This window comes from Bombina bombina, chromosome 2 (genome assembly GCF_027579735.1).
Source record: "Bombina bombina isolate aBomBom1 chromosome 2, aBomBom1.pri, whole genome shotgun sequence".
NCBI classification, from domain to species: Eukaryota; Metazoa; Chordata; class Amphibia; order Anura; family Bombinatoridae; genus Bombina; species Bombina bombina.
In genome coordinates, this window is record NC_069500.1 from 289,694,987 (window position 1) to 289,709,336 (window position 14,350).

The 14,350-nt window shown below is 38.7% G+C and overlaps 1 protein-coding gene across 3 annotated transcripts in view; it reads left to right on the top strand.

Annotated features, from left to right (window-relative positions):
* Nucleotides 1–14,350, top strand: part of DMXL1 (Dmx like 1) — a 383,924-nt gene that overhangs the window by 299,214 nt on the left and 70,360 nt on the right. For all 3 annotated transcript variants that reach the window (XM_053701585.1, XM_053701589.1, XM_053701586.1), the window contains one exon: nt 1,076–1,162. In XM_053701585.1, the coding sequence (XP_053557560.1) occupies nt 1,076–1,162 (87 nt within the window). The remainder of the gene's footprint in view (nt 1–1,075; nt 1,163–14,350) is intronic.

The window sequence follows — 14,350 nt, forward strand, 5'->3', positions numbered from 1 at the left end:
ATATATATATATATATACTGTATATGGCTGTCTCACTCTCTCTTTCTCTTATATGTGTATATATATATATATGTATGTAATTGCTATGGACCACCCTACAGTTGACTTAATGCGAGTCTTCATATATATACTTATATATACATACAAGTGTGTCTGCATTACCCACACACCCTAAAATACAGATGCAGACCTACTCAACAGAAAGCCCTTGTGCAATTTTGTTTTTGGGGCCCCAACAGGTTACTCAGTTGCAATAGTAATAATATGCATGCTGCTCTGTAAAATATTTGGAGGATAGATAAATGGACCTGCATATGCAAATATACACATGGATTCCATACTCTTATTAAAAAGGCCTTTATTCTTTCATCACAGGGTCCGTAGGAACAAATAAAACTTGCATTATGCACAAGCCTATGTATAGACTGGCTCTGCTAGGTATTTTTTTTTTTATTTTATAATGTTTGTATTTGTATTAGAAAGATACCTGTGTGGTTCTTTTTATCCATTGTACAGATAACCAAAACTTTAGGCACTTGCTTCATTTGTAAATTTAATAATTTAGTGGAAACGAATACAAGGGCATTTGTTGTTATAATTTATATTTGCTATTTATTTTTGGAGCAGCTATTTAAATTATTGTGTTCAATCTTTTCCAATTAGTATTTTTTCCATTTGCCAATTCTGGATTTCCTCCAAGATGTTGGAAAAATGTTTGTCCACAAATTATTTTAAAGTTAGTGTTTTTTCAATAGTTTATTGCCGTTTTACAAAAATCTTATTTTATTTGGGATCTGATTCTTGTTCTTTAGGTTTTAATTTATCATCTTTTTGAACTAATGCATAAGCTTGCAGACTTCATTTTTCTCTTTTTTTTTCTTTTTTTTTTTTTAGCTGAGGGGTTTTCTCTCTTGTCCACCATATCAATTTATTTTCTCAGCACATTCTCTGTCTCTAACTAATAAAATGTTTAATAGAATTTCAAATTTCTTTTTGGATTTTTAAAAACAACAATGCATTGTTTGTTTCTGATGTTAATGGTATTTATAATCTCTCATTGTTTGTTTGATTCCAGACCGAAGCAGATCAGGGATATTCTGGAGGGAGAGCAAGAATAATTCATAAAGAGTCCGATATCATCACAGCTTTTGCAGTAAATAAAGTGAGTATGAGCATTATTTGTTCATATTATGATATAGTAGGATGCAGAACGAATGGTCATAGACACATTTAGATATATTTTATTATAAAAAATGTTGACAATAATGTTATAAAAGATTCATTTTTAATAAAACTAATACTATGGATTTATCTTTTCGAATAATAATTTAAAACAAAATACTAAAGTCAATCTAAATATTACCACAAAAGAAATAAAATAGTGAGCTAAAATGTGATAGATCAAAATAAACAATGCTAAATAAAATTTTACAATATATTTTTATATATTTTGAACAACAATAAACTCACATGGAAAAAACAAACCGGTGTCTGTGTCTTTAAATATCCAAGTGTGTTTGAAGTTCCTCAGGGTGGTTTCTATCAAGAGTTTGTTATTTTAAAATAGTGCTGGTTGTACTATTTCCTCTAAAACAGAAAGGAATGAAGAGTTCTGTTTAAAAGAGGAGTATGATTTTAGCAGCAGTAACTAAAATCAATTGCTGTTCCCACGCAGGACTGTTGAGCCCAGAGAACTTCAGTTGGGGGGAACAGTTTGCAGATTTTCTGCTCAAGGTATGACTAGTCTAGACTGTGTAATGCTAGAAGACTGTCATTTTCCCTCTTGGGGATCGGTAAGCCATTTTCTTAGACTCTTAACAGAATGCAGGCTTATTATGGGCTATACACTGGTTGACACTCTTGTGGGCTAAATCGATTGCTTTATTTAGGTATTTTATGAAGTTTGAAGTGATATTTCTAAACTTTTAGTGTGGGGAACGTTTTTAGACGCCAGTCAGTCATTTAGACACCTTCCCAGTCAGGAAGGGCCTTTCACTATAGTAGACAAAGCCTCATTTTTGCGCCATAATTGCGCAGTTTCTTTTGGATGCAGTGCATGCAGCTGCATGTGAAAGGGTCTGGTGATCATTGAAAACGTTCCTGGAAGGCTTAATTTGGTATCGTATAACCCCCAAGGACAGGTGGAGTCGCAGCAAATGCTGTGGCTGGGACTGTAGTGGGGTTAAAGTTGTTAATTGATTAAACGGCTCCGGTTTCCTCATTTAAGGGGTTAAATGCTTGAAAATTGGGGTGCAATACTTTTAAAGCATTAAGACACTGTGGTGAAAATTTGGTATATTTGGATATTTCTTTCATAGTTTTTCACATATTCTGAAATAAAGTGTGCTCTGTTTAACATTTAAAGAGACAGTAACGGTTTTGTTTAAAAACGTTTTTTTTGCATTATTAGCCTGTTTAAGCCTGTCTAACATGTCTGTACCTTCAGATAGAACATGTTCTGTATGTATGGAGGCCAAGGTGGTCCCCCCTTCAAATGTATGTGATAATTGTGCTATGGCGTCCAGACAAAGTAAGGACAGTACTGTCACATTTAATAAGGTTGCCCAAGATGATTCATCAAATGAAGGTAGTGGGGATAGTTCTTCATCCTCTTCTTCTGTGTCAATGCCAGTTATGCCCGCGCAGGCGACCCCTAGTACATCTAGCGCGTCAATGCTTGTTACTATGCAACAATTAACGGCAGTAATGGATAATTCCATAGCTAATATTTTATCCGAAATGCCAACATTTCAAAGAAAGCGTGATTGCTCAGTTTTTAATACAGTGGAGCAAGAAGGTGCCAACGATAATTTATCTGTCATACCCTCACACCAGTCAGAAGTGGCAGTGAGGGAGGGTTTGTCGGAGGGAGAACTTTCTGATTCAGGAAGAATTTCTCAACAGGCAGAACCTGATGTTGTGACGTTTAAATTTAAGTTAGAGCATCTCCGCGCATTACTTGAGGGGCTAACTACACTGGATGATTGTGACTCTTTGGTCATTCCAGAAAAATTGTGCAAGATGGACAAATTCCTAGAGGTCCCGGTGCACCCCGATGCCTTTCCGATACCTAAAAGGGTGGCGGACATAGTGAATAAGGAGTGGGAGAAACCAGGCATACCTTTTGTCCCACCTCCTATTTTTAAGAAATTGTTCCCCATGGTCGACCCAAGGAAAGACACATGGCAAACAGTCCCTAAGGTTTAGGGGGCAGTTACTACGCTAGCCAAACGCACGACTATTCCCATTGAGGACAATTGTGCTTTCAAAGATCCTATGGATAAAAAATTGGAGGGTTTGCTTAAAAAGATTTTTGTTCAGCAAGGTTACCTCCTGCAACCAATTTCGTGCATTATTCCTGTCACTACGGCGGCGTGTTTCTGGTTCGATGAACTAGAAAAGTCGCTCAATAAGGAGACTCCATATGAGGAAATCATGGACAGAATTCACGCACTTAAGTTAGCTAATTCCTTTATTTTAGATGCCGCTTTGCAACTAGCGAGATTAGCGGCGAAAAATTCAGGGTTTGCAATTGTGGCGCGCAGAGCGCTCTGGCTAAAGTCTTGGTCGGCGGACGTATCTTCCAAGACAAAATTGCTTAATATTCCTTTCAAAGGTAAGACCCTTTTTGGGCCAGAATTGAAGGAAATTATTTCAGACATCACTGGGGGGGAAGGGCCATACCCTCCCACAGGATAGGCCTTTTAAGGCTAAGAATAAGTCCAATTTTCGTTCCTTTCGTAACTTCAGGAACGGACCGTCTCCTAACTCTGCAGCCTCTAGACAAGAGGGTAACGCTTCCCAGGCTAAGCCAGCTTGGAAACCAATGCAAGGCTGGAACAAGGGTAAACAGGCCAAGAAGCCTGCTGCTGCTACCAAGACAGCATGAAGGGGTAGCCCCCGATCCGGGACCGGATCTAGTAGGGGGCAGACTCTCTCTCTTTTTGCTCAGGCTGGGGCAAGAGATGTTCCGGATCCCTGGGCACTAGAAATAGTCTCTCAGGGTTATCTTCTAGAATTCAAGGAACTTCCTCCAAGGGGAAGGTTCCACATGTCTCGCTTATCTTCAGACCAGATAAAGAGACAGGCATTCTTACATTGCGTAGGAGACCTGTTAAAGATGGGAGTGATACACCCAGTTCCAACAGCGGAACAAGGTCAGGGGTTTTACTCAAACCTTTTTGTAGTTCCCAAAAAAGAGGGAACTTTCAGACCAATTCTGGATTTAAAAATTCTAAACAAATTTCTCAGAGTTCCATCGTTCAAAATGGAAACCATTCGAACCATTTTACCTACAATCCAGGAGGGTCAATATATGACTACCGTGGATTTAAAGGATGCATACCTACATATTCCTATCCACAAAGATCATCATCAGTTCCTAAGGTTCGCCTTTCTGGACAAACATTACCCGTTCGTGGCTCTTCCATTCGGCTTAGACACTGCTCCCAGAATTTTCACAAAGGTGCTAGGGTCCCTTCTAGCGGTTCTAAGACCGAGGGGCATTGCAGTGGCACCTTATCTAGACGACATTCTAATTCAAGCGTCGTCTCTTTCCAAGGCAAAGGCTCATACAGACATTGTTCTAGCCTTTCTCAGATCTCACGGTGGAAGGTGAAGGTAGAAAGGAGTTCCCTGTCTCCGTCAACAAGAGTTCCCTTTTTGGGAACAATAATAGATTCTTTAGAAATGAAGATCTTCCTGGCAGAGGTCAGAAAGTCAAAGCTTCTAAACGCTTGTCAAGTTCTTCACTCTATTCTGCAGCCTTCCATAGCTCAGTGCATGGAAGTAGTAGGATTGATGGTTGCAGCAATGGACATAGTTCCTTTTGCTCGAATTCATCTAAGACCATTACAACTGTGCATGCTCAGTCAGTGGAATGGGGACTATGCAGACTTGTCTCCCCAGATTCAAGTAGACCAGGTAACCAGAGACTCACTCCGTTGGTGGTTGACTCAGGATCACCTGTCTCAGGGAATGAGTTTCCGCAGACCAGAGTGGGTCATTGTCACGACCGACGCCAGTCTATTAGGCTGGGGCGCGGTCTGGGACTCTCTGAAAGCTCAGGGTCTATGGTCTCGGGAAGAGTCCCTTCTCCCGATAAACATCCTGGAACTGAGAGCGATATTCAATGCGCTCCGGGCTTGGCCTCAACTAGCGAAGGCCGTATTCATAAGTTTCCAGTTGGACAACATGACAACTGTAGCTTACATCAACCATCAGGGAGGGACAAAGAATTCCTTGGCGATGAGAGAGGTATCCAAGATCATCAAATGGGCGGAGGATCACTCCTGCCACCTATCTGCAATTCACATCCCAGGAGTAGACAACTGGGAGGCGGATTACTTGAGTCGTCAGACTTTCCATCCGGGGGAGTGGGAACTCCACCCGGAGGTCTTTGCCCAGTTAACTCAATTATGGGGCATTCCAGACATGGATCTGATGGCGTCCCGTCAGAACTTCAAGGTTCCTTGTTACGGGTCCAGATCCAGGGATCCCAAGGCGACTCTAGTGGATGCATTAGTGGCGCCTTGGTCGTTCAACCTAGCTTATGTGTTTCCACCGTTTCCTCTCCTTCCCAGGCTCGTAGCCAGGATCAAACAGGAGAAGGCCTCTGTGATTCTGATAGCTCCTGCGTGGCCACGCAGGACTTGGTATGCAGACCTGGTGAATATGTCATCGGCTCCACCATGGAAGCTATCTTTGAGACAGGATCTTCTAGTACAAGGTCCATTCGAACATCCAAATCTAGTTTCTCTGCAGCTGACTGCTTGGAAATTGAACGCTTGATTTTATCCAAGCGTGGATTTTCAAATTCAGTGATAGATACTCTGGTCCAAGCCAGAAAACCTGTGACTAGAAAGATTTACCATAAAAAATTTAAAAAATATATCTGTTGGTGTGAATCCAAGGGATTCTCCTGGAGTAAAATTAAGATTCCTAAGATTCTTTCCTTTCTCAAAGAGGGTTTGGATAAAGGGTTGTCAGCGAGTTCTCTAAAAGGACAGATTTCTGCTTTATCTGTTTTGTTACACAAACGCCTGGCAGCTGTGCCAGATGTACAAGCTTTTGTACAGGCTTTGGTCAGAATCAAGCCTGTTTACAGACCCTTGGAGTCTAAATTTAGTTCTTTCAGTTCTTCAAGGGGTTCCGTTTGAACCTTTACATTCCATAGATATCAAGTTACTATCTTGGAAAGTTCTGTTTTTGGTTGCTATTTCTTCTGCTAGAAGAGTTTCTGAATTATCTGCTTTGCAGTGTGATCCACCCTATCTGGTGTTCCATTCAGATAAGGTAGTTTTGCGTACTAAGCCTGGTTTTCTTCCAAAAGTTGTTTCCAACAAGAATATTAACCAGGAAATAGTTGTTCCTTCTCTGTGTCCGAATCCAGTTTCAAAGAAGGAACGTTTGTTACACAATTTAGATGTAGTTCGTGCTTTAAAGTTCTATTTTGAAGCAACAAAGGATTTTAGACAAACCTCATCTTTGTTTGTCGTTTACTCTGGTAAGAGGAGAGGACAAAAAGCTACTGCTACCTCTCTTTCTGGCTGAAAAGCATTATCCGATTGGCTTATGAGACTGCCGGACGTCAGCCTCCTGAACGAATCACAGCTCACTCTACTAGGGCTGTGGCTTCCACATGGGCCTTCAAGAACGAGGCTTCTGTTGATCAGATATGTAAGGCAGCGACTTGGTCTTCTCTGCACACTTTTGCCAAATTCTACAAATTTGATACTTATGCTTCTTCGGAGACTATTTTTGGGAGAAAGGTTTTGCAAGCCGTGGTGCCTTCCGTTTAGGTAACCTGATTTGCGCCCTCCCTTCATCCGTGTCCTAAAGCTTTGGTATTGGTTCCCAGAAGTAATGGATGACGCCGTGGACCGGACACACCAATGTTGGAGAAAACAGAATTTATGCTTACCTGATAAATTACTTTCTCAAACGGTGTGTCCGGTCCACGGCCCGCCCTGTTTTTTTAATCAGGTTTGAAAAATGTCTTTCTCTATACACTACAGTCACCACGGCACCCTATAGTTTCTCCTTTTTTTTTTTTCTCCTAACCGTCGGTCGAATGACTGGGGGGCGGAGCCTGAGGAGGGGCTATATGGACAGCTTTTGCTGTGCTCTTTGCCATTTCCTGTTGGGGAAGAGAATATTTCCCACAAGTAATGGATGACGCCGTGGACCGGACACCGTTGGAGAAAGTAATTCATCAGGTAAGCATAAATTCTGTTTTCTTTCATGTAATTAGCAAGAGTCCATGAGCTAGTGACGTATGGGATATACATTCCTACCAGGAGGGGCAAAGTTTCCCAAACCTCAAAATGCCTATAAATACACCCCTCACCACACCCACAAATCAGTTTTTACAAACTTTGCCTCCTGTGGAGGTGGTGAAGTAAGTCTGTGCTAGATTCTACGTTGATATGCGCTCCGCAGCAGGTTGGAGCCCGGTTTTCCTCTCAGCGTGCAGTGAATGTCAGAGGGATGTGAAGAGAGTATTGCCTATTTGAATTCAATGATCTCCTTCTACGGGGTCTATTTCATAGGTTCTCTGTTATCGGTCGTAGAGATTCATCTCTTACCTCCCTTTTCAGATCGACGATATACTCTTATATATACCATTACCTCTACTGATTCTCGTTTCAGTACTGGTTTGGCTTTCTACTACATGTAGATGAGTGTCCTGGGGTAAGTAAGTCTTATTTTCTGTGACATTCTAAAGCTATGGTTGGGCACTTTTATATAAAGTTCTAAATATATGTGTTTAAACATTTATTTGCCTTGATTCAGGATGTTCAACGTTCCTTATTTTCAGACAGTCAGTTTCATATTTGGGATAATGCATATGAATAACTCAATTTTTTCTTACCTTAAAATTTGACTTTTTTTCCTGTGGGCTGTTAGGCTCGCGGGGGCTGAAAATGCTTCATTTATTCTTGGCGCGGACTATCTTGGCGCAAAAATGTTCTTGTCATTTCCGGCGTCATACGTGTCGCCGGAAGTTGCGTCATTTTTTTTACGTTTCTGCGCCAAAAAATGTCGGCGTTACTGGATGTGGCGCCATTTTTGGCTAAAAAATTCGAGCGTCATTGTTGTCTCCACAATATTTAAGTCTCATTATTTATTGCTTCTGGTTGCTAGAAGCTTGTTCATTGGCATTTTTTTCCCATTCCTGAAACTGTCATTTAAGGAATTTGATCAATTTTGCTTTATATGTTGTTTTTTTCTATTACATATTGCAAGATGTCTCAAATGGACTCTGAATCAGAAGCCACTTTTGGAAAAACGCTTAACTGAGTTTCAGTTCTACCAAAGCGAAGTTCATTTATTTTAAATGTTATAAATGTTTATCTTTAGCTATGGTTTGTAATAAGATATTATGTTATACTTTTACATGCGGAATCCATTAGTATTTATGCTTTATATATTTTCTTTTCTTACAAGAAATATTTAGAAGACTTATAAGAAATATTTTTCTGATTCTATGTTAAAGGCTTTGTCTGACTTCGTGCCTTCTAATAAAATTTTTAGGTCTTTTTCACTTCTTTTTTAATTATTGAAGTTTCAAATGACCAACAACATACTGATTTATCCTTCTCTGATGATGTTTTTTTCAGAAATTTTCTTAATCCGATATTGACACTAACAAATCTACTTTTTTATTATTTTTCAATTATTAAAGTACATTTGTTCTTTGTTGAAAAGGTGTTGATTATTTTGGATATTAAGGTAACTAGTTCTTTAAAACTAGCTGACATTATTTCTGCCTATTTATTTCATTAGAGGTTTTCTTTCCAATTCCCTATACTAGGGAATGGAATAGGCTGAGAATTTTCTTTTATTCCTTCTTCAAAGGTTTTAAACCATATTCTTTGCCAGCAGTTAAACTCAATTTGGAGGGTTCTCCAATTTATTGGGGCTATCTCTAATTCTACTAATTATGCTATTGTTTCTATAGCAAAATAGTATTTATTTTCCTTTAGATGGTTGTATCTTATTTATGGAAAATTATTTAGTTTCAGGTACTTTTCTTGGTCCTGTGATTTATTTGGATATTGCAATTGCTTCATTTTCTCTGTTTACTTTAAGATCAAGTATCAGATTATGATTTATTTTAGCATTGTTAAAGGGACAACATTTACTAGACTAGGTGCTGTTGCATTTGTCTTGTTGTTTTGCATTTTTTGATTATGCAAGTCCACTGTATTGGCTGGTCCTTTATACTGAACTATCATGCTAATAATTTCATTTGTGTCTTCATTTTATTGAATATTTTCGCAAATGAGGGTTAATCTATGTCTTTAGTTTTTTTAGCTAGAAGAATTTTGTGATTTTTAAAAAAAAATAAATCCATATTTCCTTTGTTCTAAGATAATCAATTATTTGTTTTATAATTGGATTCAATTCTTAACTGTTACTCTGGGCTTCAAGGTTGAGTTCTAAGACTAAAACTTTAAGCTTATACTAGTTTGGTTGTTCTTATTAAGGAACGAATTCCTGAGTTCTTTCCCAAGTAACATGTCTATAATTGGAGTTCGAAATCAGCTCCCTAATTTTGCGATGTACGTGCCGTATTCCAGCTTGGCTGGTAAGGGGCAGGTTAAGGCTTCTTTGAAATTTATTTTGTCCAAATTTCTTTGAGTTTATTCCAGCAAGGCTAACACTTTCTTTAACTGTGTTTCTGTCCTATATATTTTGGGTACTGTTGAAGCATGGCTGGGCACCCATGGGGTTCAAGCGCTGCTCAGACCTGGAATCTTCTGGGGTATTTCTTCCAGTTTCTTTTGAGGAACCGGGTTTTGGAGTTTTATTCAAACTATTTTGCCTTTTTATGGTCTTTAATAGCATTATTTGTTTTCATTAGATACAATAAATGCATATTTTCATTTTTCTGTTTTCATTCAGATTATTTTCTGAGGATGCGGAATCTCATATGATTTACTTACTCTTCAGGACATAGTTAGAGGATCTTCTTTTCTAAAGCTCTTGATTCCTCACACAAGGGTCACCTTTTTTAGGTTTCCAGATAGTTTGTGTCACTGTCCTTGTCTATCAGACAAGGGATAATGTTATTGGGTTCCGTCTATCGGTACCTTTAGTCTCTATTATTTCCTTCAGTTGCTATATATGCATAGAAGTTTTAGGTCTTATGGCCACAGCATTGGATTCAATTCCCTTTGCTCATTTTCTCTAGAAAGAACCTTTCCAGTCTTTTATAAGTGTTGTTTCTTCAAGAACATGGTTGGAGGATCAATTTACCAAAAAGTTTGTTTGATTCCTCAGACAAGGGTAACCTTTTTAGGTTTCCTGATAGATTCAGTGTTCTTGATTCTGTCTCTGACGGACAAGAGGCGTCTGAAATTGGTTTCAGCTTATCGAAACCTTCAGTCTCAATCATTCCCTTCGGTAGCCTTATGCATGGAAATTCTAGGTCTTATGACTGCTGCATTGGACGCGATTCCCTTTGCTCGTTTTCACATGCGACCTCTTCAGCTCTGTATGCTGAACCAGTGGTGCAGGGATTATACAAAGATATCTCAATTAATATCTTTAAAACCGATTGTTCGACACTCTCTGACGTGGTGGACAGATCACCATCGTTTAGTTCAGGGGGCTTCTTTTTGTTCCTCCAACCTAGACTGTGATCTCAACAGATGCAAATCTGACAGGTTGGGGAGCTGTATGGGGGTTTCTGACAGCACAAGGGGTTTGGGAATCTCAGGAGGTGAGATTACCAATCAACATTTTTGGAACTCCGTGCAATTTTCAGAGCTCTTCAGTCGTAGCCTCTTCTAAAGAGAGAGTCGTTGATTTGTTTCTAGACGGACAATGTCACAACTGTGGCATATGTCAATCATCAAGGAGGAACTCACAGTCCTCTGGCTATGAAAGAAGTCTCTCAAATACTTGTATGGGCGGAATCCAGCTCCTGTCTAATTTCCGCGGTTCATATCCCAGGTATAGACAATTGGGAAGCGGATTATCTCAGTCGCCAAACACTACATCTGGGCGAATGGTTTCATCACCCAGAGGTATTTCTTCAGATTGTTCAAATATGGGGACTTCCAGAAATAGATCTGATGGCTTCTCATCTAAACAAGAAGCTTCCCAGGCATCTGTCCAGATCCAGGGATCCTCAGGCGGAAGCAGTGGATGCATTGTCACTTCCTTGGAAGTATCATCCTGCTTATATCTTTCCGCCTATAGTTCTTTTTCCAAGATTCTAAAGGAACGTTCGTTTATTCTGCTGGTGGCTCCAGCATGGCCTCACAGGTTTTGGTATGCGGATCTTGCCAACCGTGGACTCTTCCGTTAAGACCAGACCTCCTATCGCAAATCCTTAAATTTGAAGGTATGGAGATTGAACGCTTGATTCTCAATCATAGAGGTTTCTCTGACTCTGTGATTAATACTATGTTACAGGCTCGTAAAACTGTATCTAGGAAGATATATTATCGAGTCTGGAAGATTTTCATTTCTTGGTGTTTTTCTCATCTTTTTTCTTGGCATTCTTTTAGAATTCCTAGAATTTTACAGTTTCTTCAGGATGGTTTGGATAAGGTTTGTCTGCAAGTTCCTTGAAAGGTCAAATCTCTGCTCTTTCTGTTCTTTTTCACAGAAAGATTGCTAGTCTTCCTGATATTCATTGTTTTGTACAAGCTTTGGCTTGTATAAAACCTGTTATTAAGTCTATCTCTCCTCCTTGGAGTTTGAATTTGGTTCTGGGGGCTCTTCAAGCTCCTCCGTTTGAACCTATGCATTCGCTGGACATTAAATTACTTTCTTGGAAAGTTTTGTTTCTTTTGGCCATCTCTTCTGCTAGAAGAGTTTCTGAATTATCTGCTCTTTCTTGTGAGTCTCCTTTTCTGATTTTTCATCAGGATAAGGCGGTGTTGTGAACGTCTTTTAAATTTTTACCTAAGGTTGTTAATTCTAACAACATTAGTAGAGAAATTGTGGTTCCTTCATTGTGTCCTAATCCTAAGAATTCTAAGGAAAACTCGTTGCATTCTTTGGATGTAGTTAGAGCTTTGAAATATTATGTTGAAGCTACTAAGGATTTCCGAAAGACTTCTGGTCTATTTGTTATCTTTTCCGGTTCTAGGAAAGGTCAGAAGGCTTCTGCCATTTCTTTGGCATCTTGGTTAAAATCTTTGTTTCATCATGCCTATGTCGAGTCGGGTAAAACTCCGCCTCAAAGGCTTACAGCTCATTCTACTACGCCAGTTTCTACTTCCTGGGCGTATAGGAATGAAGCTTCAGTTGATCAGATTTGCAAAGCAGCCACTTGGTGGTCTTTGCATACTTTTACTAAATTCTACCATTTTGATGTGTTTTCTTCTTCTTAAGCAGTTTTTGGTAGAAAAGTACTTCAGGCAGCTGTTTCAGTTTGATTCTTCTGCTTATAATTTCAGTTTTTTTCATTATAAGATTTAAACTTTATTTTGGGTGTGGATTATTTTCAGCGGAATTGGCTGTCTTTATTTTATCCCTCCCTCTATAGTGACTCTTGCGTGGAAGATCCACATCTTGGGTAGTCATTATCCCATACGTCACTAGCTCATGGACTCTTGCTAATTACATGAAAGAAAACATAATTTATGTAAGAACTTACCTGATAAATTCATTTCTTTCATATTAGCAAGAGTCCATGAGGCCCACCCTTTTGTGGTGGTTATGATTTTTTTGTATAAAGCACAATTATTCCAATTCCTTATTTTTTATGCTTTCGCACTTTTTTCTTATCACCCCACTTCTTGGCTATACGTTAAACTGATTTGTGGGTGTGGTGAGGGGTGTATTTATAGGCATTTTGAGGTTTGGGAAACTTTGCCCCTCCTGGTAGGAATGTATATCCCATACGTCTCTAGCTCATGGACTCTTGCTAATATGAAAGAAATGAATTTATCAGGTAAGTTCTTACATAAATTATGTTTTTTTGTTGAGCCTTTACCTTAGAGCTATTGAAGCTCTTGAAAGTGTTCTTTAAACAGTATTGCACTATGGCCCTGATATTCAAAGATTCTCTATCTTGGAGATAAATTGTAGTTCAAACATCCCAAAGGCAACCTCACTGAATTATACAAAGAAAAAGAGCGAAACTCTCCAGCACTGAGAGATCTCCATCATTTATGTATGCAAAGCAGAGACAAGCCTAGTGCAATATAGCACTGCATGATATGATAGTTTTGTTACACGTTGTGCATTGTATTTTATATTGCTATACTTTTCAGATTGGGTCCTTTCAGTATTATTGCATTTAAGCTATGCAGTTTCTCATTTGTATTTTAATACATTTAAAATTTTGATCTAGCAGTTATTTTACACATTCTGAATATGCTTTGACAGTTTCTGTGTTACTTTGATTAACTTCATACTTTCTATATTTCTGTGTATCTTTTACAAATTACATTGCACTTTATATTTTCTCCATTGTAAACTGATAGTTTCATAAAGTAGGAGAAACAGGGCAGTTCCCTCGGCTCAACAGGGTAGTTCCCATGGTATATCTGGAGCTCTCTCACAAGTCTTGTCAAATTCTTTAAGCATTTTAAACGAGCTGGTCTCACTGCTTTGTCTCTCGAGCTGTATGCATGTGAAGTTTGCTTGACATTCACAATACACAAGTAAAATTGTAGTGAAAACATTTCAGTTTAATTTGGAATTGATGCAAACTGAGACTTTATATCAGCCCCAGGGGTTCTCCATTTACTTTCTCTCCCATGTAAAATTTTATATCCTAGAGAGCTTCATTACTTTCTATGGAAGGCATCTCTTTGGGATTTTCGGGTTCTCTATTTTTCTTAGAAAATTCAGTGAGTTCTGCCCCTGTGAAGCCATCACTGTAATCTCACTCCAAACTAAAGAATGTTTGATTATCTGGCCCACAGAAAGTAATGATGCTGTCAGGGAAACTGAAGCTTACAGTTTGTTACTTTTAATTTAAATGAGACATGCAAAGTGCACTCTAACAGGTCAAATATACACATAAATATACAGTACAACATTTGATCCTAATTTTGTTAAATGTATACAGAAACTGTGAAGACATATTCAGAATTTGTAAAATCAGAATCCTAAATACACAATGTAAAAAAATTCATAATAGAAAATGTAATAAAATGTAATCTGAAGTGTAAAGTGATATAAAATAGAAAGTGTAAATGCAATAGAACTGTCATGTCATTCAATGGTATATTACACTGGGATTGCCTATCATTCACATACAGAAATGCAGAGAAACAACTTGGAGAAGTCAAGCAAAATCTGCCTTTTGAAAACTTTTCTAGCGATCTTGCTGGAGGACCATTTTTGAATATCTCACATGAAAAGAGAGGTTTTGAAT